This window comes from Paramisgurnus dabryanus, chromosome 7 (genome assembly GCF_030506205.2).
Source record: "Paramisgurnus dabryanus chromosome 7, PD_genome_1.1, whole genome shotgun sequence".
NCBI lineage: Eukaryota > Metazoa > Chordata > Actinopteri > Cypriniformes > Cobitidae > Paramisgurnus > Paramisgurnus dabryanus.
Window position 1 is genome coordinate 27,305,932 of NC_133343.1, and position 27,993 is coordinate 27,333,924.

The 27,993-nt window shown below is 38.7% G+C and overlaps 1 protein-coding gene across 1 annotated transcript; it reads left to right on the forward strand.

The window, feature by feature from the left end:
* On the forward strand, nt 1-27,986 carry myhb (myosin, heavy chain b). The gene is made up of 79 exons (XM_065264887.2): nt 1-86; nt 189-240; nt 393-603; nt 883-1,026; nt 1,103-1,259; nt 1,373-1,400; nt 2,065-2,176; nt 2,305-2,397; nt 2,498-2,561; nt 2,648-2,746; nt 2,850-2,953; nt 3,063-3,201; nt 3,280-3,398; nt 3,483-3,632; nt 3,714-3,884; nt 3,964-4,270; nt 4,352-4,422; nt 4,558-4,645; nt 4,731-4,848; nt 4,925-5,048; nt 5,124-5,260; nt 5,348-5,603; nt 5,686-5,928; nt 6,014-6,190; nt 6,280-6,425; nt 6,616-6,706; nt 6,788-7,177; nt 7,251-7,377; nt 7,451-7,569; nt 7,654-7,850; nt 7,931-8,114; nt 8,198-8,363; nt 8,459-8,583; nt 9,385-9,693; nt 9,779-9,982; nt 10,067-10,192; nt 10,331-10,501; nt 10,590-10,694; nt 10,768-10,863; nt 11,025-11,156; nt 11,768-11,784; nt 16,902-17,109; nt 17,195-17,338; nt 18,423-18,579; nt 18,698-18,725; nt 18,808-18,919; nt 19,011-19,103; nt 19,206-19,269; nt 19,366-19,464; nt 19,558-19,661; nt 19,788-19,926; nt 20,008-20,126; nt 20,215-20,364; nt 20,448-20,618; nt 20,698-21,004; nt 21,084-21,154; nt 21,247-21,334; nt 21,424-21,541; nt 21,619-21,742; nt 21,823-21,959; nt 22,097-22,352; nt 22,436-22,678; nt 22,752-22,928; nt 23,052-23,197; nt 23,287-23,377; nt 23,495-24,011; nt 24,124-24,242; nt 24,324-24,520; nt 24,597-24,780; nt 25,513-25,678; nt 25,796-25,920; nt 26,012-26,320; nt 26,389-26,592; nt 26,671-26,796; nt 26,957-27,127; nt 27,216-27,320; nt 27,395-27,490; nt 27,609-27,740; nt 27,857-27,986. The coding sequence occupies exons 3-79, from the start codon at nt 400-402 to the stop codon at nt 27,875-27,877; spliced, it is 11,628 nt and encodes a 3,875-aa protein (XP_065120959.2). The 5' UTR covers nt 1-86; nt 189-240; nt 393-399; the 3' UTR covers nt 27,878-27,986.
* The last annotated feature ends 7 nt before the right edge of the window (nt 27,987-27,993 follow it).

Below are 27,993 nucleotides of genomic sequence, written 5' to 3' on the forward strand. Positions count from 1 at the left end.
AGAGAAAGGTTTGATGACGAGAAACATCTTGCTCTATAAAACAGTAGTCCGGCGCTCATCCACTGACTGAACCTGATCACAGCCAGGTGAGTCATACGAAAACATTCAGTATTAACTATTTCAGCATTTACTATGTGTATTGAAAAAAAAGCTTGCTTGTTCTGATAAATCTTGCTTTATTATTTTAGCCTTCTCGCATCACTGGCCAACATCACTTTTCTTGACTGGAGCCAAAAGAAGGTAAAGTTAACTACTTACTGTACTTTACTATCAATTTTTTGCTGGAAGATATATGCTGTTAATTAATTAATATTAGCTGAATTATCACTGATCAACCGTTGAATTTTCATTTTTAAATAAATTGTTACATTTTGTTTATCTTTCATGTAAAGTGCCATCATGAGTATTGACCCGGAAATGGAGTGCTTTGGCCCGGCGGCCATTTTCCTTCGAAAGCCAGAGAGGGAAAGGATTGAGGCTCAAAACACACCGTTTGATGCCAAAACCGCATACTTTGTGACAGACCCTAAGGAGATGTACCTTAAGGGTACACTTCTGAGCAAAGAGGGTGGCAAAGTCACCGTTAAAACTCTCTGTGGAAAGGTAAGTTGAGAACTACACAACAGGATTTCATATACTAAGATGCTCTAATCTTAAATTAGTTTTTGTATATCGTTTTTTATTTATTTGTAAAGCACACACAATATAGGCATTTCCCAAGGTGCTTCACAAAGAGTATTATACAGTTTTTTATTTTTAATACAGACATAGCCGTAAGAAACCAAAAAACCTAACCTACCACTCCAGTCACATTTAACAAAATTGCACTTAATCACTGATGATTTTTTATAAAAAAAATAATAAAATGTTATCTTCTTAAAGACTGTCACAGTGAAGGATGATGATATTCATCCAATGAATCCCCCCAAGTTTGATAAGATTGAGGACATGGCCATGATGACCCACCTCAGTGAACCCGCTGTGCTGTATAACCTTAAAGAGCGTTATGCAGCATGGATGATCTACGTAAGTACCGAAATAAATAGTGTTAATGTCATTTAAAGACTTATATTCAGTTTTTTTACATTTACCTCTATTTCAGACCTACTCTGGGCTGTTTTGCGTCACCGTGAACCCCTACAAGTGGCTCCCAGTGTATGATGCTGTAGTTGTGGCAGGTTACAGGGGCAAAAAAAGAGTTGAAGCCCCACCTCACATCTTCTCCATCTCTGACAACGCCTATCAGTTTATGCTCACTGGTATAAACTTACGGATATTACGACACCTTATTATTAAGATATTTAGACAACTTATACTTAATTCAACTTAATAGTCAACTATTTTGAAAGTTAAATGTCTTTTTTTCCTATAGATCGTGAGAATCAGTCAATCCTGATTACGTGAGTTGTTTTTCAAGACTTTAACTTAAAAAGAAAGTTACCTGTTTGCATTTAAATTTTGAGTTAATTTAATTTAAAAATAGTGGAAAAGTTGTGTAAAATTGTCGTGTCAACTTATATTTTAAAGTTGAATTAACTCAAAATTTTAAGGCAACCACACTGTAAAAAAATGCAGCATGAAGTTAAAACAACTTAGTTTTTGCAAGTCAATTCAACCTTACAATTTTAAGTTTTGACCTGTAATATAAGTTGACTTAACTTATATAAACAAGTTGAAATTGTTTAACTTATTCGGAGCTGATGGTGTAGTGGGTAGCGTTCCAACATGTGGCGCTTTCGCACTTTCGGTGACCTGAGTTCGATTCCTGGCTCGTGATCATTTGCCGATCCCATACTCCGCTCTCCTCCCTGTACTTTCCTGTCCTCTTCTAAAATCACTGTTAAATAAAGGCAAAAATGACCAAAAAATATAACTTAAAAAAAAAGAAATTGTTTAACTTAATTTTAAGTTAAAATAACATAAAAAAGATATGTTGATTTGACAAAAATGCTGCATTTTTTGTTTTTTACATTGCATGTAATTTACTTTATTAAGTTGAATCATTTTTTTTCTGTGCAAAATATAGTAGGGTCTATTTAATATTGTGCATTATTATATTTTCAGTGGAGAATCTGGTGCAGGAAAGACTGTTAACACCAAACGTGTCATCCAGTACTTTGCGACAATCGCTGTGTCTGGACAGAAGAAGTCAGAGCCTGTGTCTGGGAAAATGCAGGTGCTGACAATGTTTATTTATATGATAAATGCTTTAATGATAATGTTTCAATTACTTATACGTCAAATAAAACAGCTGAGCACTAACTTGCCTGTTACATTAAACCTTGTTCCTTTTGAACGCATTAGGGGTCGCTGGAGGATCAAATCATTGCAGCCAACCCTTTGCTAGAAGCCTATGGAAATGCCAAGACTGTGAGGAATGACAACTCTTCCCGCTTTGTAAGTCTTAGGCCAACAACTGGCACTGCAACTGGATTAATGTGTCGGCTGTTTATGATTCACTAATGGAAAATTGTCATCCGTCTACTTTTATCTCCAGGGTAAATTCATCCGAATTCATTTTGGGTCCACTGGAAAGTTGGCATCTGCTGATATTGAGACTTGTAAGACCCATCTTCTGTTTCAATTTCCAATGACTGACATAAACATACATTTTTTATATTCTGATAAAGATGTGTTTGCTCTGTAGACCTGCTGGAAAAATCCAGGGTAACTTTCCAGCTGTCTGCTGAGAGGAGCTACCACATCTTCTACCAGCTCTGCACTGGCCATAAACCAGAACTGCTGGGTAACCAAAATTACATTTATTTACGTTATTATTAAAGATTTGGGTATCGAATTATTATTTTAACTAAGTGGTGTAATGGATTTCTGGTGTGTTCCTCTTGTAGAGGCTCTTCTGATCACCACTAACCCATTTGACTATCCCATGATAAGTCATGGTGAGATCACAGTCAAGAGCATCAATGATGTAGAGGAGTTTATTGCAACCGATGTAAGTGGAAGTGAAATGTTGATGCATAATCATATGGAATATGCTCTAGCATTGTATCACTCTACAGTATGTAATACAAACTTGACAATGAATGGTTTTCAACTTTCAGACAGCCATTGATATATTGGGCTTCATTCCTGAGGAGAAAATAGGCATCTACAAGCTGACAGGCGCTGTGATGCATCATGGGAACATGAAGTTCAAGCAGAAGCAGAGAGAGGAACAGGCCGAGCCTGATGGAACTGAGGGTGGGACTTCACTTTGAGCTGAGATATTATAGGCTCAGTGAGAAACATCAAGTTAATTATGTTAAATCTTTTTTCCAGTGGCTGATAAAATCGCTTACCTCATTGGACTTAATTCGGCTGACATGTTAAAAGCATTGTGTTTTCCCAGAGTGAAGGTTGGGAATGAATATGTAACCAAAGGTCAAACCGTTCCTCAGGTATAATTATTTTGTGCATATTGTACTGTATTTGCAGTTGTATTGGTTGGCTGGTGTCTTTAATTATTATTTTTCTTTTATCAGGTGTATAATGCAGCCATGGCTCTGTGTAAGTCAATCTATGAGAAAATGTTCTTGTGGATGGTTGTTCGAATCAACGAGATGTTGGACACCAAACAAGCAAGACAGTTTTTCATTGGAGTGCTGGACATTGCTGGGTTTGAAATCTTTGATGTAAGTATATGTGTGTGTTGTTTCATATTTTTCTTCAGCTCTCCAATATTCGTATGAATTAAAATATCATGTGTATCACAGTACAACAGCCTGGAGCAGCTATGCATTAATTTTACCAATGAGAAACTGCAACAGTTTTTCAACCACCACATGTTTGTGCTGGAACAAGAGGAGTACAAGAAAGAAGGCATTGAGTGGGAATTCATTGACTTTGGTATGGATTTGGCTGCTTGCATTGAGCTTATTGAGAAGGTAATAAACCATCAGGACATAAAGTGAATCATAGCTTGATTCATTGCTTTATCTCAGTGTATTGTGCTCTTTCCTGCAGCCAATGGGCATCTTCTCCATCCTTGAGGAGGAGTGTATGTTCCCCAAGGCAACAGACATGACTTTTAAGAACAAGTTGTTTGACCAGCATATTGGTAAAACTGCATCCTTCCAGAAACCCAAGCCTGTCAAAGGCAAGCCTGAGGCCCATTTCTCTTTGATCCACTATGCTGGTACTGTAGACTACAACATCACAGGCTGGCTGGATAAGAACAAGGACCCCCTCAATGACTCTGTGGTTCAGTTGTACCAGAAGTCTTCAGTCAAACTGTTGGCTCACCTGTATGCTACCCACGCCTCTGCCGAAGGTCTGCAAAACAAATGCATGCATTTCTGTTGGATGGCATTGTTTACCAGAAGTTGCTAATGTAATGTTGCTTATCCAACAGCTGAGGCTGGTGGCAAAAAGGGTGGAAAAAAGAAAGGTGGTTCCTTCCAGACTGTGTCCGCTTTGTTCCGGGTAATACCATGGTTCCATTGGATTCTTTTTGTAATTTCTTTTGATAAAACAAAAAGAATACAATACGAAGTAAGATATATTATATTCAGTGTACTGGTTAATAATATTTTTTCTGTTTGTTTCCAAAACCAACAGGAGAACTTGGGCAAACTGATGACCAATCTGAGAAGCACTCATCCTCACTTTGTCCGTTGCCTGATTCCAAATGAGTCCAAGACTCCAGGTCAACAATAAACTCATTATAAACAAATCAAAGCTCTGAACATTAATGTCAGAACACTGAAAAATGCTGAACTTTTATATTTTAGGTCTTATGGAGAACCCTCTAGTCATTCACCAGTTGCGCTGTAACGGTGTACTGGAGGGAATCAGGATCTGTAGGAAAGGTTTCCCAAGCAGAATCCTCTATGGTGACTTTAAACAAAGGTATCTTGATGTATATGCCAAATGCAAATGTAATACATCAGATGGATACACCTTTAATGAAATATTTCTGTTTCAGATACAAAGTATTGAATGCTAGTGTCATTCCTGAAGGTCAGTTCATTGACAATAAGAAGGCTTCTGAGAAGCTTCTTGGCTCCATTAATGTAGACCATACACAATACAAGTTTGGGCACACCAAGGTTAGAAAATGTATAAGATCATACTTATTTTCCTTATTTGTAGATGTGTTTAATAACGTCAATACCACATTTTAGGTATTTTTCAAAGCTGGGCTTCTGGGTCTTCTCGAGGAGATGCGAGATGAGAAACTAGCAGAGCTGGTTACCATGACTCAGGCTCTTTGTCGCGGATACATCATGAGGAAAGAATTTCTCAAAATGATGGAGAGAAGGTATGCTTGGTATGCACAAACACAAAATACAGTAGGGGAACACTTCACAAACAAATTTTGACCGTTTCTTCTAATGATATGAAACAGAGAATCTATCTTCACCATCCAATACAACATCCGCTCATTCATGAATGTGAAACACTGGCCATGGATGAAACTGTACTTTAAGATCAAGCCTCTGCTGAAGAGCGCAGAGACCGAAAAGGAAATGGCAGCCATGAAAGAAAACTTTGAAAAAATGAAGGAGGATCTAGCAAAGGCACTCGCCAAGAAGAAGGAGCTGGAGGAGAAGATGGTTTCTCTGATTCAGGAGAAAAATGACCTTCAGCTACAAGTGGCAGCAGTGAGTTTTTATGAATGTAAACTATGGTCTTTCAGCAGGAAAACATCACAAAACATTAAATGCATGACTTTCCAATCAACAGGAGAGTGAAAACCTTTCTGATGCTGAAGAGAGATGTGAAGGCCTGATCAAAAGCAAGATCCAGCTTGAGGCCAAACTTAAAGAGGCCACAGAAAGATTAGAGGATGAAGAGGAAATCAACGCTGAGTTGACAGCAAAGAAGAGAAAACTAGAGGATGAGTGCTCTGAACTGAAGAAAGACATTGATGATTTAGAGTTGACCTTGGCCAAAGTGGAAAAGGAGAAGCACGCCACTGAGAACAAGGTTTGCATATACATTTTATTAGATTTTTTTAATCAGTAAGTATTTTCTCTGTAAGTATTTCTGACTGGTAGTGATTTAATTTCAGGTGAAAAATCTTACTGAGGAGATGACTTCTCTGGATGAAACCATTGCAAAGTTAACCAAGGAGAAGAAAGCCCTCCAAGAGGCACATCAACAAACTTTGGATGATCTGCAGGCAGAGGAAGACAAAGTCAATACTCTGACCAAAGCCAAATCTAAACTTGAACAACAAGTGGATGATGTAAGTTAGTTTGTTTACTGCAAAATATATTTATGAACTTATGTGTTGTATACAGTAGGTGAAATAATCTTGCGATTTTCACTTGATAGTTGGAAGGTTCCCTGGAGCAAGAAAGGAAGCTTCGCATGGATCTTGAAAGAGCCAAGAGAAAGCTGGAAGGTGATCTGAAACTAGCCCAAGAATCCGTTATGGATCTGGAAAATGACAGACAACAGTCAGAAGAGAAGATAAAGAAGTAAGACTTTCCTTATATGCAGTATTTAGAGGATTTCATGTAGCTCAGCTGGTACAGCATGGCAGTTAGCTACTCCAAGGTAATGGGTTTGATTGCCAGGGAATGCTCGTAAAATGTATAACATTGTAAGTTGCTTTTTAAAAATCACAAAACCATTTCATTACTACACTGTTACTATTAACACCCACAGGAAGGACTTTGAGATAAGCCAACTTCTAAGTAGGATTGAGGATGAGCAGTCTGTTGGTGTCCAGCATCAAAAGAAGATCAAGGAACTCCAGGTCATTTTTAAATCTCACAATGTTAGGATTGAACACTGACCACATAAAGGGTATAACTTGAAAAAAAAATCATGATTTTAGGCTCGTATTGAGGAGCTGGAGGAAGAAATCGAGGCAGAACGTGCTGCTCGAGCTAAGGTCGAGAAGCAGAGGGCCGATTTCGCCAGGGAACTTGAGGAGATCAGCGAGAGGCTCGAAGAAGCTGGCGGCGCCACCTCTGCCCAGATTGAGATGAACAAAAAACGTGAGGCTGATTTTCAGAAGCTGCGACGCAATCTTGAAGAGTCCACCTTGCAGCACGAAGCGACAGCTGCGGCACTCCGCAAGAAGCAGGCGGACACCGTGGCGGAGCTGGGCGAGCAGATCGACAACCTCCAGCGAGTGAAACAAAAGCTGGAGAAGGAGAAAAGTGAGTTTAAGATGGAGATTGATGACTTGTCCAGCAATATGGAGGCTGTTGCCAAATCAAAGGTGGGAAAACTATTTATCTTGACAACTACATTTTCACCATTAGATTTATACTCATATGAGATTCTTCTTTTAGGGTAACTTTGAGAAGATGTGTCGTACTCTTGAAGATCAGCTGAGTGAACTTAAGTCCAAAAATGATGAATGTGTCCGACAGTTAAATGATTTGAGTGCACAAAGAGCAAGGCTGAATACTGAAAATGGTAAGTGTGAAAACAAAACCTCAATGCAACTGTTAATAAAGTATTCATTAACATAATCTGATCTTTATAAAAGGTGAATTAAGCCGTCAGTTGGAAGAAAAAGAAGCTCTTGTTTCTCAGTTGACTCGAGGCAAGCAGGCTTACACTCAGCAGATTGAGGAGCTTAAGAGGCAGATGGAGGAAGAAATTAAGGTAAATGGTTTAGTTTTTTATGTTTCTCTAGCAGATAAGTGGACTTGGGCACATACAGTACGCTGTTTTTGTTTTGTTTTTTAGGCAAAGAATGCCCTGGCACATGCTCTACAATCTTCTCGTCATGACTGTGATCTGCTCAGAGAGCAGTTTGAGGAGGAACAAGAGGCCAAAACTGAGCTCCAGCGTGGCATGTCTAAGGCCAACAGTGAGGTAGCTCAGTGGAGGACAAAATATGAGACTGATGCCATTCAGCGTACAGAGGAGCTTGAGGAAGCAAAGTAAATTTATAGAATTATTTAATGACTAAATTTTGCCAGTTTGCAGAAACCTGATATGGTAATTTTATTTTTCTTTATAGAAAAAAGCTTGCTCAGCGTCTTCAGGAAGCTGAGGAGTCTATTGAGGCTGTGAACGCTAAGTGTGCCTCTCTAGAGAAGACCAAGCATCGACTACTGGGTGAAGTTGAAGATCTCATGATTGACGTAGAGAGAGCCAATGCACTTGCTGCCAATCTTGACAAGAAGCAACGGAACTTTGACAAGGTACATGGGTTAATTATATTGTATGTTTATATATATTTATAGCATATACCATAATTGCTTAATTTTCATTGGCCTTTTCCAAGGTTCTGGCAGAGTGGAAGCAAAAGTATGAAGAAAGCCAGGCAGAACTGGAAGGAGCTCAGAAAGAGGCTCGTAATCTGAGCACGGAGATGTTTAAGATGAAAAACTCCTATGAAGAGGCCATAGATCACCTGGAAACCCTGAAGCGGGAGAACAAAAACCTTCAACGTAGGGCTTTACCACAAATGCAAAGTGCAGTTGGTATTGAAAACTATTTTAATGCGTTCATGTTCTCACTAAGTTACTATGTACATTCTTTACAGAGGAAATCTCTGACTTAACCGAACAAATTGGTGAAACTGGAAAGACTATTCATGAGCTTGAAAAGGCCAAAAAGACAGCTGAAATTGAGAAAAGCGAAATTCAGACTGCTCTTGAGGAAGCTGAGGTAACTGTTATTTGTAAAGGATACAACATAAATTTAAAGGGACACTCCACTTTTTTGAAAATATGCTAATTTTCCAGCTCCCCTGGAGTTAAACATTTGATTTTTACAGTTTTTAGAATCCATTCAGCTGATCTCCGGGTCTGGCTGTACCATTTTTAGCATATTTTAGCATAATTAAGGCCGACGGAAAATTTTAAGTTGCAATTTTCTAGGCCGAAATGACTAGGAACTATACTGCGGTACAATGATATTACGCAGCGCCTGAAAATAGTCCCTTGCTATTGAAAGTAACCAAAGGGACTATTTTTCAGGCACTGCGTAATATCATTGCGCCTGCTGCAGCCATGTTACGGCAGCAAAGTCCTTGATTATTACGTCAGAATGAGAGTATAGTTCCTAGCCATATCTGCCTAGAAAATCACAACTTTTAATTTTCCGTCTGACTTAGTACACGTTGTAACTACAGAAGAGTCAAGTTTTAAGGAAAAATATTGAAACTCTTTGCTTATTTTGTAGTGCAATGCTAATGGTCTAATCAGATTCAATGTATTATGCTAAGCTATGCTAAAAGTGGTACCGCCAGACCCGGAGATCGGCTGAATGGATTCCAAAACTGTAAAAACCAAATGTTTAACTTCAGGGGAGCTGGAAATTAGCATATATATATAAAAAAAGGAATGTCCCTTTAATGTGCCGATCACTTCGATTTAATACTAGAATTAGCGCCATAATACATAGCATAAGCACTTTTATAAAATATTTATTTAACAAGTTAACACTTATTTTAACCATCCTTTTTAGGCGACCCTGGAACATGAAGAATCCAAGATCCTTCGTATTCAACTCGAGCTGAGCCAGGTGAAGGGGGAGGTAGATCGTAAATTGGCCGAGAAGGATGAGGAGATTGAACAGATCAAGAGGAACAGCCAGAGAGTGATTGAATCCATGCAGACCACTCTGGACGCTGAGGTCAGGAGCAGGAATGAAGCTCTAAGAGTCAAGAAGAAGATGGAAGGAGACCTCAATGAGATGGAGATTCAGTTGAGCCATGCAAACCGTCAGGCTGCTGAAGCTCAGAAGCAGCTCAGAAATGTTCAAGGACAACTTAAGGTACAGCAAATATAAAGCCTTGGGGTTTTTGTAGCTAGTAATTTCAAATTTGTACTTCTAAAACAAGCTATTCATCCTTTATTAGGATGCACAACTTCATCTTGATGAAGCTATAAGGAGTCAAGAAGATATGAAAGAACAGGTTGCCATGGTTGAACGCAGAAACAACCTGATGCTGGCTGAGATTGAAGAATTGAGAGTTGCTCTCGAGCAAGCAGAGAGAGGTCGTAAAGTGGCCGAGCAGGAACTTGTGGATGCCAGCGAGCGAGTAGCACTTCTCCACTCCCAGGTTTGTAAAAAGAGCTTGTGATTCAGTTTTTAGGCCTGCTTTGACAGAACTATGGTAAACCACATCTCAATCTTTAATGTACAGAACACCAGTCTCATCAACACCAAGAAGAAGCTCGAGTCTGATCTTGTTCAAATCCAAGGTGAAGTGGATGATGCCATTCAGGAAGCCAGAAATGCAGAAGAAAAGGCTAAAAAAGCTATTACTGATGTGAGTGTTCATTTTCAAAAGAAAATATGAAAGCGTAATGCTAAAAAAAATCACCATTTAAAAATCCAATCAAACCCAATTCGTCACACAAATTGGAAACTTACCAAAACACCAATAAACAGTGAGTAATGATTTCAGGCTGCCATGATGGCAGAAGAACTGAAGAAAGAGCAGGACACAAGTGCTCATCTTGAGAGGATGAAGAAGAACCTGGAGGTTACGGTCAAGGACCTGCAGCACCGTCTGGATGAGGCTGAAAGTCTGGCCATGAAGGGTGGAAAGAAGCAGATCCAGAAACTGGAAGCTAGGGTGATGCTTTTGTGTAATCTGAAAGGCTATGAAATCTGTAGATCGCAATGAAGAGATTTTAAATGTACCATTGCTCTCATTTTTGAAGGTTCGTGAGCTGGAGAGTGAAGTTGAGAATGAGCAAAGAAAATGTGCCGAAGCTGTCAAGGGAGTTCGCAAGTATGAGAGAAGAGTAAAGGAACTCACCTACCAGGTAGACTACTTTACAGGACGCTTGGAATGGGTTGTCAACAGTGAAATATGAACTAACAGTTATATTTTAACAGACAGAGGAGGATAAAAAGAATTTGAACAGACTGCAAGATCTGGTGGACAAACTGCAGATGAAAGTGAAGTCTTATAAAAGACAAGCTGAAGAAGCTGTAAGTACAGTAGTTTATGGTCATGCTGAATTGAATCAAGATTCTTATCCAATTGAAGAGCCGGAAGTGTTGTATAATTCTTCATAATCAATTCAAAATAGCCATTATTCAATTGAATAATTGAATAACCTAATAAACTACTGATTCCCGGTTAAATCTAGGAGGAACAGGCTGGCACTCACCTGTCAAGGTACAGGAAGGTGCAACATGAGATGGAGGAGGCTCAGGAGAGGGCTGACATTGCTGAGTCTCAAGTCAATAAGCTTAGGGCAAGGAGCCGTGATCTAGGAAAGGTAAGTCTGCAAGTTTTTAGGACAGCTTTTCTAACCCATTCTCATGAAATGCGTATAAAAAGCACGCAGTTGAAAAGGCTTGCAATATAAATGCCAAATTCCAATTTTGCATGCATTGTCCTTCCCGTTTACATATATATATTTTCGTGTCATTTTATTTATTTATTTATTTCTGTTTTTGGAAATAAGTAAAGCTTGGGTTTGGGGATAGATTTGGTATTTGCTTTAGGATGTAATTTATTGGTTTCTTCATGTTTTGTCTTTTTTTTTAAACCATGGTCGCCTGGAGTTGGGGTTAGAATTGGGGTTTGGGTTGGGATGTAATTTTATGTAACAAAAACTTGCTCTATACCCAAACCTAAGCTACAATGGTATAAAACTAAAACAAACTAGAAACCAATAAATAAAACGACACGAAAAGATGCGCCATATAAGTGAACAGGAAGGACTGGCGTATCATATGCATGCAATATTGGAATTGGCGTATGACTTTTCAACTGCGTGCCATTTATACGCATTTCATGAGAATGGGCTGGCTTTCAGACCAACCTTACCTGGTTGATTCATATTAAAAATCCAAAATAATTGATAAATCTTATGCTTTTTCCTAGACAAAAGAGTCTGCAGAGTAAATGGACAAATCCAAGTCAACCTTATTATGGAAAGTCAAGTTTTTCGTCAAACTTTTAACCATACTGATATGTCAGATGTCCATGTTTGTGGTTGAAATACCTATGCAAATTCTCTGTTAAAGTGTTTAAAGCATTTTTTTTTCATAGTTAAGTGCAAATTTCAGATTTGTCGGAAAAATGTCACATCCATAACATTTCTTCCTCATAAATGCGCATACAGAAATTTGAATATTTTGATTAAAATATTAAATGTTCTTTGAAGAGAGGTTTTTTGGGTATTATTGCTTTTGGTTTGTGCCTTTTAATTCACAGAATATCTCCTTTCAAGAAGAGACGGCTCCATACAAGCATATAATATGCTTTTGTTCTGTGTCTAAGCCATGTGGTCAATAAAGTTGCCCACTAAACATCAATGGCTGTATGTATTTATTTCATTTTTTTTTATCTAAATTTTTTTAAATCAAATAAAGGGATATACTTAGGATAATAACAAGGGCTTAGTTGTACAAAGCCATTGGATCCTGTAAGAGATAAAGCAGCTTTAGAAAAAACAGCATGCTGAGTAAAACTAGTAATGCCACATCGAATGCTCAACAACAGCAAAGTCTCTAAATCTTTTTAGCCAACTAAAAAACAAAGGTATTATATTTAAAACTCCTAAAATAAGAAATCACATCATAATGTCATGAATCTGTGATACAACTGCCTCATCCATGATCCAAGTTAGACCTGCATCTACTATAGCACATCTTATACACTTGCAGGCTCTTGTCAGAGACTTAAAACACTTAGATTATGTCTTTGTAATGTAATGCAGGCACTTCAAGATACAACAACCCCTCTGAGAATGCTGCCATTTGGATAGAGAAGACAGCAGTAGCATCTATATTTGTATTTTGTTCAAATAAGGAACTGTATTGGGTGAGGTCAAGTTTCACATTTTATTCAGTGGGAGGCCCTCACAATTTTTAATGGTTTCTCCTCTTTGCCAATTTAGGATCACCTTTCTCCTTGAAAGCCTGACCTTATGACTCACAAAACATACTCGAAATCATATCTGTTACAGTTAGCCAAACAGAGGTAACTGTATCACATTAAACAGGTTTCAGGGTTCCACTGTTCTGAAAGCATCCTCACTAACCAGCATCCTGTTGGTATCAAAAGTCAATGAATGTCGAATCTTTTACTGGAATTTATTGCTAGATATTTGATAAAGGAATTTTAAGTGCACAGATTATTTCACCACTTTCTAAGTGGAAAGGCACGGGTAAAAGCACGTAATGAGTCCAGGATTTTGTCACCACTTTGGACTTTGTTTCATTCCCGAGAGAGAGGCCTGGCAGCCTCAGCTGTTCTTAGACAGGCATAATCCTTAGACCCCATCTTGTTTCTTAAACTTTGTGGATAGGCATACCAGAGTTTGATTTCTTTACAATATCTATGACTTTAAAGTCTCCTGCAACTTTATACCAGTGACATTTGCTGTCAGTGGAAGATGAATTATAATTACCAAAAGATTACAACTTACATGGCACTACTGTATCTATTGAACTAAGTTTGAAACCATTTAATAAGTGAGATAATCTATACAGCTAGATGTTATAGCCCAAAATAAACGTAAAGTAGCATGTAGCTACTTGCTACGAATGTCCCGTCCCCTAATAATGTTAACGAATGGTGTTTATAATGCTCCCCACACACTTTTTAGATATTTCCAATTTCAAAACGTGAGGTTAAACAAAAATCAATGTTGTATGTTTGTGTATGTAAAATGTCTGTGTCTGAGAGTTTAACTATTGAGTGGAATAATAACATAGTTATTCCTGTATTTCAAATCTACTTTGGGCTCTTCTGCGTCACTGTGAACACCTATAAGTGTCTTCCAGTGTATGATGCTGAATTTGAGACAGGCTAGGGGGAAAAAATTCCCACCTCACATCTTTACCATCTCTGATAATGCCTATTAGTTGAAAGCAGTGGTTTTAAACCTTGTGTAGGGTACACCCCTTCCTCCCATATACAGACTCGCCTAAAGGATTATTTGGAAAACCTGTTCAATTTCTCATTAATGCAATTATCTAATCAACCAATCACATGGCAGTTGCATTTAAGGGTGTGGTCCTGGTCAAGGCAATCTCCTGAACTCCAAACTGAATGTCAGAATGGGAAAGAAAGGTGATTTAAGCAATTTTAAACGTGGCATGGTTGTTGGTGCCAGACGGGCCGGTCTGAGTATTTCTGCTCGGTAACTGGGATTTTCATGCACAACCATTTCTGGTTTACAAAGAATGGTGTGAAAAGGGAAAAACATCCAGTATGGGGCAGTCCTGTGGGCGAAAATGCCTTGTTGATGTTAGAGGTCAGAGGAGAATGGGCCGACTAATTCAAGCTAATAGAAGAGCAACTTTGACTGAAATAACCACTTGTTACAACGGAGGTATGCAGCAAACCATTGTGAAGCCACAACACGCACAACCTTGAGGCGGATGGGCTACAACAGCAGAAGACCCCACCGGGTACCACTCATCCCCACTACAAATAGGAAAAAGAGGCTACAATTTGCACAAACTCACCAAAATTGGACAGTTGAAGACTGGAAAAATGTTGCCTGGTCTGATGAGTCTCGATTTCTGTTGAGACATTCAGATGGTAGAGTCAGAATTTGGCGTAAACAGAATGAGAACATGGATCCATCGTGCCTTGTTACCACTGTGCAGGCTGGTGGTGGTGGTGTAATGGTGTGGGGGATGTTTTCTTGGCACACTTTAGGCCCCTTAGTCCCAATTGGGCATCATTTAAATGCCATGGCCTACCTGAGCATTGTTTCTGACCATGTCCATCTCTTTATGACCACCATGTACCCATCCTCTGATGGCTAATTTCAGCAGGATAATGCACCATGTCACAAACCTCGAATCATTTCAAATTGGTTTCTTGAACATAACAATGAGTTCACTGTACTAAAATGGCCCCCACAGTCACCAGATCTCAACCCAATAGAGCATCTTTGGGATGTGGTGGAACAGGGGCTTCGTGTCCTGTATGTGCATCCACAAATCTCCATCAACTGCAAGATGCTATCCTATCAATTTGGGCCAACATCTCTAAAGAATGCTTTCAGCATCTTGTTGAATCAATGCCACGTAGAATTAAGGCAGTTCGGTGAAAGGGGGTCAAACACAGTATTATTATGGTGTTCCTAATAATCCTCAAAATATCTTCCTTTGTGTTCAGCAAAAACATTTACAAGCTTTTATCCAAAGTGACTTACAGTGCATTACAGTTATCGGTATGTGTGCTCTCTGGGGGTTCAAACCCATGAACTTTTGCGCATCTAGCGCAATGCTCTACCACTGAGTAAATATTTAACAAATTTTTTTTCAATTGGGGCGAACTATACTTTTAAGATTACTGGTATGAAGAATTAATTTCTATCTATAGCACCTTTCACAGTTTTGCTTTGTTGCAAAGCAGCTTTAAAAAAATGCATAAACAGACATAAGATTAAACTGCAATAAAAAACAAAGTAAAATGAAATAATAGAAAACAGGAAAATTATAAAATAAATATTTTTTTATGAAGATAAGGGTTTATTTGCTAAACAAACCTGTTCGAGCATCATGTAACTTTGACAGTTTTTGTACATCATTTAGATAGGGAAAGACCAATATATGTACCAATGTATGTTGTATGTACATGGTAAATACAAAGGAACTGTACTGGGTTAGCTATCAAGTTTTAATTTATTTTTTTTTATTTGGGGGGAGTTATTACATCTCAAGATTGAATCCCTCACAATTTAAATGGCTTCCCAGTTTAGGATCACCTTTTTTAGTCTATAGGATGACCTTATAGCTCACAAAGCATACTTGAAATCATATATCATGTTATACTTAGGCAAACTGAGGTAACTGTATCACATTAAACATGCATTGCTTTAAGATAACACTTTCACTAATATTATTGTATCATCACTAAACAGCATCCCGTTTGGAAATTAACTTGTGACATCAGAAGTCGGTGAATGTACAAGAATATAATCTACAAGCATCCATTTAAAGGCACAGTGCACAGATTATTTTACCATTCTTTGTGTTCACAGCCACGGCTAAAAGCATTTAATGACTCAAGCTGTTAACATCAAAAATTTTGTCACCACCTTGGACTTTGTTTCATACCCAAGAGAGGTCTGTGAGCCTCAGCTGTTCTTAGTATAGACAGGCTTGTGGGATAAAGGCATACCAGTTTGATTTCTTTATAATATTTACAACTTTAAAGGCTCTTGCAACTTTATACCAGTAACATTTGCTATGGAGGTTAAATTATTATCAGTGGGACATACTGAATAGTCAGATGTGCAACTAGCGGGTGCTACTGTATTTATTAAACTACACTTGAAATAAGCTATTCTTTGTATTTGTGGAATTTTTTTCTATCACTTTTTGTGACCGGATTTATTTTTATTAATTTCTATATACTGTAAATAATACTGTATGAATGCTAAAAGGCTCTCCTTAATGGTATACCGAAGAATAACAACGAATGCATTACCATCTTCACACTCAAACCCTACAGGGAGACTTCATTAATCAAAAGATAAAAATAATACAGTGATGCTCCTTAACAGGACAAATGTCAATGGAGAAACAGGTTTCATGACCAAAATGAGATGCTATAATGTGTTGGCAGGACACGTAAGCCCCTATATAAGAAACAAGCTTAGACCCCTCCCAGAGCTTACAACTGCATAGCGAAGGTTAGTGTGTTCAATTTTCTTTGCATTTTCCCTTTATATCTTTTACTTTACTTGTACATAAAATAATATTATGCTTCTGAATAAAATCAGTTTTAACTTAAATTTTTGGAGTAAGTTCAAACATTTTAAAATGTCTTCTTTTTGATAATAATTCACAGAAGTGGCGCATTAACATCAAGATCAGCTCCCAAGAGTTTGTGCAAGATCAAGGTAAACCTGGGAGCCGTCTTTAAAAAAAATTAGAAGTGCACTATGTGACCAATTTTTCAATTTTGTTCGTAGTTTGCAAATTTGTTTGTAATTCCCATCATCACTAATCTTACACATTGGTAAACTGTTTTTTTTCTCTTTAAATAGTGCCACCATGGGCGACCCAGAAATGGAGTGTTTCGGCCCAGCTGCCATTTACCTCCGCAAGCCAGAGAAGGAGAGGATTGAGGCTCAGAACACACCGTTTGATGCCAAAACCGCATTCTTTGTGTCTGAGCCCAAAGAAATGTACCTCAAAGGAGTCCTTAAAAGTCGTGAGGGTGGCAAAGCAACGGTTACAACCCTGTGTGGCAAAGTGGGTAAAAAGTAGAGTTTTAGTTACATTTAGCCATTACATTTTTCAGCATTGCATATTTTATAACATTTATATGACATTCCAGAACCTTACGGTGAAGGAGGAGGAGATTTTTCCTATGAATCCCCCCAAGTATGATAAGATTGAGGACATGGCCATGATGACCCACCTCAATGAGCCTACTGTGTTGTACAACCTCAAAGAGCGTTACGCAGCATGGATGATCTACGTAAGTTGAACAATGCAACTTTTATAAACCTTAAATTCATCTCATATCTTTTATATTAGTATATTATAGTTTTGACCACCTTGCACATAAAAGATTTAAGACATTATTTAAACTGAAGCCTCAGCCTTAAAGGGATAGTTCACCCAAAAATAAAAATTTTGTCATCATTTTCTGACTCATGTGTTGTTACAAACCTGTATAAAAACCCCAAACCCATGAGAAAATAGTTTTAAAAAAAACATAAAACTGAAACAGAAAAGAAAATCCGTAGTATAGACACGGAAAAATGCGGAGATCCGTCACAATGACACAGATACATGAGCAAAATATTCTGTGACTAAAGGACACTATGGAAGTTAATGTGGTTCATGAATGGTTTCGTTACAAACATTTCTCAAAATATCTTTCTTTGTGTGCATCAGAAAGAAGAAATTTATAAAGGTTTGTATAAATTGTTGTACATTTTTGGGTGAACTATCCCTTTAAGTCGTGTAGCGCAGCACCAGGGTTGCCAGATCTGCATACTGCAACTACAACCTGCACAATTGTCAATCAAAACTAACCCAATTACCCAAGCCCAAATTCTAAAATTACTTTCAAAAACTTTTTTATTAGGTAATACTGTAGCAGCAATCCTGTAGAGACCGTGTTATCATGGAAACGAAATCAGCCACACACAGTCTATCCACCCGTGACCCTTTCTAACAAAAATGTGCATCATCTAGTACACTTTTGTGATTGTTACAATATAAATTGGCTAGATAAAAATTGCGACAACAACGTACACGTAGACCGATTCTTGGCAACACTGGTGCCTAGCTAGCACTCACATGCCTTTCATCAAAGATTACTGCTAGGCGAATGTTACGTCACTAATTAATATTCATGATTGATTTTTGTAAAGCCCAATACGCTGTTACACTTTGGGAAAAATTTAATGTAATAATAAACTTTTAACGTATAATAAACATATAATTAATGTATAATAAACATATAATAAACGTATTATAAACGTATTTTAAAAAATGATTTCAAGTTTTATTGAAGTGGGTTTGAGTGGGTTAATAACATTCCTTTTTTTCAGACCTACTCTGGGCTATTCTGCGTCACCGTGAACCCCTATAAGTGGCTCCCAGTGTATGATTCTGTAGTGGTGACAGCCTACAGGGGCAAAAAAAGAATTGAAGCCCCACCTCACATCTTCTCCATCTCTGACAACGCCTATCAGTTTATGCTCACTGGTATGAAAAATAGACAATTATGATTCAGAGTTTATGGGGTAAATAACTTTTACCTTAAGAGCCATGGTCTAACTGTGATTTTGTATACTGTAATAAACGTCTATTTATTCTTTTGTAGATCGTGAGAATCAGTCTATCCTGATTACGTAAGTAGTAATCGCGATACCGTTATCTTGTCACAAAAAATGGAGTTTGGTTTATAATTATTATGCTGAATCATATTTTCAGTGGGGAATCTGGTGCAGGAAAGACTGTTAACACCAAACGTGTCATCCAGTACTTTGCGACAATCGCTGTGTCTGGACAAAAGAAGGCAGAGGCTGTCACTGGGAAAATGCAGGTATGTCCTATTTGTTTCTCACGATGCATTTATCAGACATTCATGGAGAACTTATTCGACTTTCAAATCCGCAATATGATGTGCCCATTAGGGGTCACTGGAGGATCAAATCATTGCAGCCAACCCTTTGCTAGAAGCCTATGGAAATGCCAAGACTGTGAGGAATGACAACTCTTCCCGCTTTGTAAGTCATGAATTAACAAATGGTACGATCCACTATTGATGCTATTATGCTTTTTCGTACATTTATTTTAATAATGGGTGGGTTGACCTATTCCAATTCTAGGGTAAATTCATCCGAATTCATTTTGGGTCCACTGGAAAGCTGGCCTCTGCTGATATTGAAACTTGTAAGATTTTACTTCTTTTGAACAGTTTATAATAGAAACCAATACAAATAAAAAATTATATTTTATCTTTGTAATAATCATGTGATTGTTTTATAGACCTTCTGGAAAAATCTAGGGTAACTTTCCAGCTGTCTGCTGAGAGGAGCTACCACATCTTCTACCAGCTCTGCACTGGCCATAAACCAGAACTGCTTGGTATGAAACCTTACACTAATGTATACTTGGAATTTATTGCATTGTAACTAAGTTACATGTTGAATCATTATTTCATTTATGTTGCTCTTGTAGAGGCTCTTCTGATCACCACTAACCCATATGACTATCCAATGATCAGTCAAGGTGAGATTACAGTCAAGAGCATCAATGATGTGGAAGAGTTCGTTGCAACTGATGTAAGTAGACACCAATTGATTCAGAAATCAAAGGATCAGTCATTTTGCCAATGCTTTCTCATTGAGACAAACCACTAAATTTATATTGTTTGTGACAAGAGGCATTTGATTGTTTTCGACTTACAGACAGCCATTGATATATTGGGCTTCACTGCTGAGGAGAAAATGGGCATCTACAAGCTGACAGGCGCTGTGATGCATCATGGGAACATGAAGTTCAAGCAGAAGCAGAGAGAGGAACAGGCCGAGCCTGATGGAACTGAGGGTGGGACTTTATGTTAAGCTTACATAGTTGAGGTTCAGCGAGAAACATGAAAGTGAATTATTTTACATATTTTTTTTCCAGTGGCTGATAAAATCGCTTACCTCCTGGGACTTAACTCGGCTGACATGTTGAAAGCTTTGTGTTATCCCAGAGTGAAGGTTGGGAATGAATATGTAACCAAAGGTCAAACCGTTCCTCAGGTATACTCCTAAAAAATTTGCATATTGTACTGTATTTGCAGTTGTATTGGTTGGCTGGTGTCTTTAATTATTATTTTACATTAATCAGGTGAATAATGGAGCCATGGCTCTGTGTAAGTCAATCTATGAGAAAATGTTCTTGTGGATGGTTGTTCGAATCAACGAGATGTTGGACACCAAACAGCCAAGACAGTTTTTCATCGGAGTGCTGGACATTGCTGGGTTTGAAATCTTTGATGTAAGTTAACAAAAAATCTTATGATTCTGTTTTGATAATGATAAATCTTTTAAGGTTTGATTAAATGTTTATGTTTACTACAGTACAACAGCCTGGAGCAGCTATGCATAAATTTTACCAATGAGAAACTGCAACAGTTTTTCAACCACCACATGTTTGTGCTGGAACAAGAGGAGTACAAGAAAGAAGGCATTGAGTGGGAATTCATTGACTTTGGTATGGACTTGGCTGCTTGCATTGAGCTTATTGAGAAGGTAATAAACCATCAGGACATAAAGTGAATCATAGCTTGATTCATTGCTTTATCTCAGTGTATTGTGCTCTTTCCTGCAGCCAATGGGCATCTTCTCCATCCTTGAGGAGGAGTGTATGTTCCCCAAGGCATCAGATCTGACCTTCAAGAACAAGTTGTATGATCAGCATCTTGGTAAAACTGCATCCTTCCAGAAACCAAAGCCTGCCAAAGGCAAGGCTGAGGCCCATTTCTCTTTGGTCCACTATGCTGGTACTGTAGACTACAACATCACAGGCTGGCTGGATAAGAACAAGGACCCCCTCAATGACTCTGTGGTTCAGTTGTACCAGAAGTCTTCAGTCAAACTGTTGTCTCACCTGTATGCTACCCATGCCTCTTCGGAAGGTTGGCAAAATATATGCAGAAATATCTCTTGTGGCATAGTTTGCCACAAGTTTCTTATATTATGTTGCTTATCCAACAGCTGAGGCTGGTGGAAAAAAAGGTGGAAAAAAGAAAGGCGGCTCCTTCCAGACTGTGTCCGCCTTGTTCCGGGTAATACCATGGTTTCGACTCTTTAATATTCCATGTGAAACAAAAGTCTGCAGGTTAATAATATCTTTTCTGTTTGTTTGCTAAACCAAAAGGAGAACTTGGGCAAACTGATGACCAATCTGAGAAGCACTCATCCTCATTTTGTCCGCTGTCTGATTCCAAACGAGTCCAAGACTCCAGGTCAGTAATAAACTTATTAAAAAGGATCAGAGCTCCTTCCAATGAAATAACATCAAAACCCTGACAAATGCTGAACTTTTATATTTTAGGTCTTATGGAAAACTTTCTGGTCATTCACCAGTTGCGCTGTAATGGTGTACTGGAGGGAATCAGGATCTGTAGGAAAGGTTTCCCAAGCAGAATCCTCTATGCTGACTTTAAGCAGAGGTATCATGATGTATATGCCATATGCAAATGTCATACATCAGATGAATACACATTTTAATGAAATATTTCTGTTTCAGGTACAAAGTATTGAATGCTAGTGTCATTCCTGAAGGTCAGTTCATTGACAATAAGAAGGCTTCTGAGAAGCTTCTTGGCTCCATTGATATCGACCATACACAATACAAGTTTGGACACACCAAGGTTAGAAAGTTTACAAGATCGTTCTTACTGCTTTGACTTTGATGTCTGTTTGTCATTAATAATGTCAACAAACATTTCAGGTATTTTTCAAAGCTGGGCTTCTGGGTCTTCTTGAAGAGATGCGAGATGAGAAACTTGTTATCCTCGTGACCATGACTCAAGCAATGTGCAGGGGCTACCTTATGAGGAAGGAGTTTACTAAAATGATGGAAAGAAGGTATTTTAGTAATCATGAACATTATTTCTAATAAAAATAATAAAATATTTGAACATGGAAATTGCGCAGTAAATCATTTTGGTTTAATTTGGCTTGGTTTCGTAAATCATACATGTTCCCATCATCTCTAATGACAGAGAGTCCATATATGCCATCCAATATAACATCCGTTCATTCATGAATGTGAAACACTGGCCATGGATGAAGCTGTACTTCAGGATCAAGCCTCTTCTGAAGAGCGCTGAGACCGAAAAGGAAATGGCAGCCATGAAAGAAAACTTTGAAAAAATGAAGGAGGATCTTGCAAAGGCACTCGCCAAAAAGAAGGAGCTGGAGGAGAAGATGGTTTCTCTGATTCAGGAGAAAAATGACCTTCAGTTACAAGTGGCATCTGTGAGTTTTTCCAACTTTAATCATTAGAAATAATAATAAATGACAGTAAATTAGACCTTATTAAATATGCGATTATATCATAGGAAAACGAGAATCTTTCTGATGCTGAGGAAAGATGTGAAGGCCTGATCAAAAGCAAGATCCAGCTCGAGGCCAAACTTAAAGAGGCCACAGAAAGATTAGAGGATGAAGAGGAAATCAACGCCGAGTTGACAGCAAAGAAGAGAAAACTAGAAGATGAGTGCTCTGAACTGAAGAAAGACATTGATGATTTAGAGTTGACCTTGGCCAAAGTGGAAAAGGAGAAGCACGCCACTGAGAACAAGGTAAATATAAGGTGAATACAGCATCGATCTCAAACCAAAGACATTTGCAGATTTAAACGTGCGTGTTTTCTAGGTTAAAAACCTTACTGAGGAAATGGCATCTCAAGATGAGCTTCTTGTCAAGCTGACTAAGGAGAAGAAAGCCCTCCAAGAGGCACATCAGCAGACTCTTGATGATCTCCAGGCAGAGGAAGACAAAGTCAATACTCTGACTAAAGCCAAATCTAAACTTGAACAACAAGTGGATGATGTAAGTTAGTTTGTTTACTGCAAAATACATGTACAACTAGTACTAGTCTACATAGTGGTCCATGTTTAACAAGAACCATAAAAGAAAAATGTTGATTCACATTTTTATAAATCTGTGGAACAGCTGGAAGGTTCTTTGGAACAGGAGAAGAAACTCCGTATGGACCTTGAACGAGCCAAAAGAAAACTTGAGGGAGACCTGAAACTTTCCCAGGAAAACACAATGGACCTGGAGAATGACAAACAACAGATAGAAGAAAAGCTGAAAAAGTAAGGGACTAATGATGTTAACCTGTAGTACAGATCATCCCATGTTCACCTTCATAATTAAACCATTTTGATTCATTTTTTAAAAACAGGAAAGATTTTGAAACAAGTCAACTTCTCAGCAAGATTGAGGATGAGCAGTCTCTTGGTGCACAACTTCAGAAGAAGATCAAAGAACTTCAGGTCATTCAAAGTGTGATTGATCACCATTTTGGGTCTATGTAATTGTTAAAGTATGATTGATCACCATTTTTAGTCTTTGTAATTAAATATAACTCACTCTTATGCATGCAATAACAGGCTCGTATTGAGGAGTTGGAGGAAGAAATCGAGGCAGAACGTGCTGCTCGAGCTAAGGTTGAGAAGCAGAGGGCCGATCTCGCCAGGGAACTTGAGGAGATCAGCGAGAGGCTTGAAGAAGCTGGCGGCGCCACCACTGCCCAGATTGAGATGAACAAAAAACGTGAGGCTGAGTTTCAGAAGCTGCGACGCGATCTTGAGGAGTCCACATTGCAGCACGAAGCGACGGCTGCGGCACTTCGCAAGAAGCAGGCGGACAGTGTGGCGGAGCTGGGAGAGCAGATCGACAACCTCCAGCGAGTGAAACAAAAGTTGGAGAAAGAGAAAAGTGAGTTTAAGATGGAGATCGATGACCTGTCCAGCAATATGGAGGCTGTCGCCAAATCAAAAACGAATCTTGAAAAGGTGTGTCGTTCGCTGGAGGATCAGCTGAGTGAGCTGAAGACAAAGAATGACGAACATGTACGCCAGGTGAATGATCTGAGTGTCCAGAGGGCAAGACTTCAGACTGAAAATGGTAAGTAGTATGATAAAATAGTAAAGATTATGTTGGCACAAACAAAGTGACAATGCCTATAAACTGCTATAAGGCCTGCAGAGATTGACTGCCATCCGTAAAAACATTTTAGGTGAAATCGGACGTCAACTAGAAGAAAAGGAGAGTTTAGTTTCTCAGCTTACTCGAAGCAAACAGGCCTTCACTCAGCAGATCGAAGAGCTTAAGAGGCAAAACGAGGAAGAAGTCAAGGTAAATGAAATTTTCTCTCTGAATTAACTTATAAATTGAATTTTTGTTGAGTATTTTCAATATTACGGTTATCTTATACAGGCTAAAAATGCTTTGGCCCATGCTCTCCAATCGTCCCGCCATGACTGCGATCTGCTCAGAGAGCAGTTTGAAGAGGAACAGGAAGCCAAAGCTGAGCTCCAGCGTGGCATGTCTAAGGCCAACAGTGAGGTAGCTCAGTGGAGGACCAAATACGAGACTGATGCCATTCAGCGTACAGAGGAGCTCGAGGAAGCAAAGTAAATGAAATCACCCATTGAATTTTCTCACACCAGGAAATAAAGTAGTTGACTAACCTGTAGTGGTTGCTCTTAGGAAAAAGCTGGCTCAACGTTTACAGGATGCGGAGGAGTCCATCGAAGCTGTGAATGCCAAATGTGCCTCTTTGGAAAAGACCAAACAGAGACTCCAAGGCGAAGTTGAAGATTTCATGATTGACGTAGAGAGAGCTAATGCACTGGCAGCCAACCTTGACAAGAAACAAAGAAACTTTGATAAGGTGAAATGTTGTATTCCCAGGAAAAACAAAAGTTGTTTTAGATAAAGGTGTATGTAAATGTAAAAGCAACCCATTTTGTACCATATTTCAATTCCACCATAGTGAGGTTTTGCTTAATGGCAAGTACCATGTAAAGGATAATGTATAGGTGGCAGGTTGTTATCGCCCTGACAGTTCCCATCGGGTCTTATATCACATTGAATGGGGCTTATTTCATGATAACAACTGGCTACCTGTACATTATCCCAATAATAACATGGTTATTAATCTCATAAGTAAGGTAAGGAACATTAAATATTGATTTGAATGTTACTCGTCAAAATTATTTACAGCATCCGGGTTACTGTGTGTTATTAAAGGTGGGGTGCATGTTTTTAAAAAACACTTTGGAGTCGGGCCGAGTACCAAAACACACTTGTAGCCAATCAGCAGTAAGAGGCTTGTATACTAACCCAAATCAGTGCCTAGGTTGCTTATGTGTGAGGCTAAAATAAGGTCCAGTTTCTATTGGGGTAGGGGCGTGTTTGTTAAAGTGATTTCAAATGTCAACATTGGCTTTCAGAGATCATGCACCCTACCTTTAGCTTTGACAGTTGTTATATCTGAATAACATACCTTGGAATGTCATGACCGGCCAATCAGAATCAAGAATTTTAGAGTGTTGTGTAATAACTGTATTTTTTATATTATTCGAGTACATTTACTTTAACATTAATTTTTGATGATGTGAAGGTCTTGGCAGAATGGAAGCAGAAATATGAGGAAAGCCAGGCAGAGTTGGAAGGGGCCCAGAAAGAGACTCGTTCACTTAGCACAGAACTTTTCAAAATGAAAAATTCTTACGAAGAGTCTTTGGATCACCTGGAGACCCTGAAAAGGGAGAACAAAAACTTGCAACGTATGTATTAAAGTTTACTATCAATGGTCTGTTTTTTTTGCCTTCTCCAACAATTTTTTTGAAGGACATGTTCATATAATATTTAAAAGACTACTGCGTGTGCTCTTTCTTGTGCAGAGGAGATCTCAGATTTGACCGAGCAGCTTGGTGAGACCGGAAAGACTATTCATGAGCTGGAGAAAGGAAAGAAATTAGCAGAAAGTGAAAAGTCAGAAATCCAAACAGCCCTTGAAGAAGCTGAGGTAAGGTCACCATTAATTCTAAACTACAACCTATATTATATCCCTTTTATAAGTGACCATTTCAAACCGCCTATTTTTAACCACCTTTTAGGCGACCCTAGAACATGAAGAATCCAAGATCCTTCGTGTTCAGCTTGAGCTGAACCAAGTGAAGGGGGAGGTAGATCGGAAATTGGCCGAGAAGGATGAGGAGATTGAACAGATCAAGAGGAACAGCCAGAGAGTGATTGAATCCATGCAGACCACTCTGGACGCTGAGGTCAGGAGCAGAAACGATGCTCTAAGAGTAAAGAAGAAGATGGAAGGAGACCTCAATGAGATGGAGATTCAGCTGAGCCATGCAAACCGTCAGGCCGCTGAAGCTCAGAAGCAGCTCAGGAACGTCCAGGGACAACTCAAGGTTTGTTCTGTTACTGTGGGTGTACCAATGTATCTTTACCTGATCTTAATGACTCTCTGTTACTTCAGGATGCTCAGCTACAGCTTGATGAGGCACTACGGGGACAAGAAGACATGAGAGAACAGGCTGCCATGGTGGAACGTAGGAACAACCTGATGCTGGCTGAGATCGAAGAGCTTAGAGCTGCTCTCGAACAGACAGAGAGAGGTCGTAAAGTGGCCGAGCAGGAACTTGTGGATGCCAGCGAGCGAGTGACTCTCTTACACTCTCAAGTATGAAGGAGGAATTACTTTTAAACTTGTAAGTATATTTATTTAATCTAATTTTGAACATTCAATATTAATTTCTAGAATACTAGCCTTATCAACACCAAGAAGAAGTTGGATGCAGATCTTGTTCAGGTTCAAGGCGAGGTGGAGGACATGGTCCAGGAAGCTCGGAATGCCGAAGAAAAAGCAAAGAAGGCAATTACTGATGTAAGTATGACGCTTAAATAACTGAATTGAGTTTTGATCAATGATTTCTATAGCAATGTTATCGGCAGGGTATGTACAAGTACCTATTAAAGTTGGATATATTTTGATGTTGTTTAGTTTACAAATCAAACACACAAAACTATGAAAAAAAATATTTCAGGCTGCCATGATGGCAGAAGAGTTGAAGAAAGAGCAGGACACAAGTGCTCATCTTGAGAGGATGAAGAAAAACCTTGAGGTTACGGTCAAAGACCTGCAGCACCGTCTGGATGAAGCTGAAAATCTGGCCATGAAGGGTGGAAAGAAGCAGATCCAGAAACTGGAAGCTAGAGTATGTGTCTATAAATATCAGTCTTTTTTTTCGAGTTTTTTTAAGAGTTTACCCCAAGCGTTGATTCACAATGTCTCTTGTGTTTCAGGTTCGTGAGCTGGAGGGTGAAGTTGAAGCGGAACAGAGACGCAGTGCTGAAGCGGTGAAAGGAGTTCGCAAATATGAAAGACGAGTGAAGGAACTCACATATCAGGTACTCAATCAAACAAAAATACATGTGAGTGGTAAAATTAAAGACTCGTTGTAATATTTCTTTTTCTGACACAGACTGAAGAAGATAAGAAGAACATTGTCAGACTCCAAGACCTTGTCGACAAACTTCAGCTGAAAGTCAAGGCCTACAAGAGGCAAAGTGAAGAGGCTGTGAGTTTCACTTTCATAAACATTTGTGTACTTCTTGATATAATAGTATAATATTAATAGCATTGTAGTACTTTGGAGACTTTGGGCATCTGTTAAGCAGGTGTAATTTAATTGACAGGAGGAACAGGCCAACACTCACCTCTCCAGATTCAGGAAAGTGCAGCATGAGCTGGAAGAGGCTCAGGAGAGGGCTGACATTGCCGAGTCCCAGGTCAACAAGCTGAGAGCTAAAAGCCGTGAATTTGGGAAGGTACTTATCCTGCTTGTTGGTTAATATATAACTTGAGCATAATCAATACCAGATTACTGTATTACTAAATATAAAAACACATTGTGACTTTCATTTAAATGTTAATTTGTTTACAGGGAAAAGATGCTGAGGAGTAAACACTTTGAAGGAGCGGATGATGTACAGTAGACACAAGGACTTATATAATATGAGATCCTTATAAGTATTCTCTGTTGATTTGTTCACAAAATAATAAAAAACAATGTGATATAAT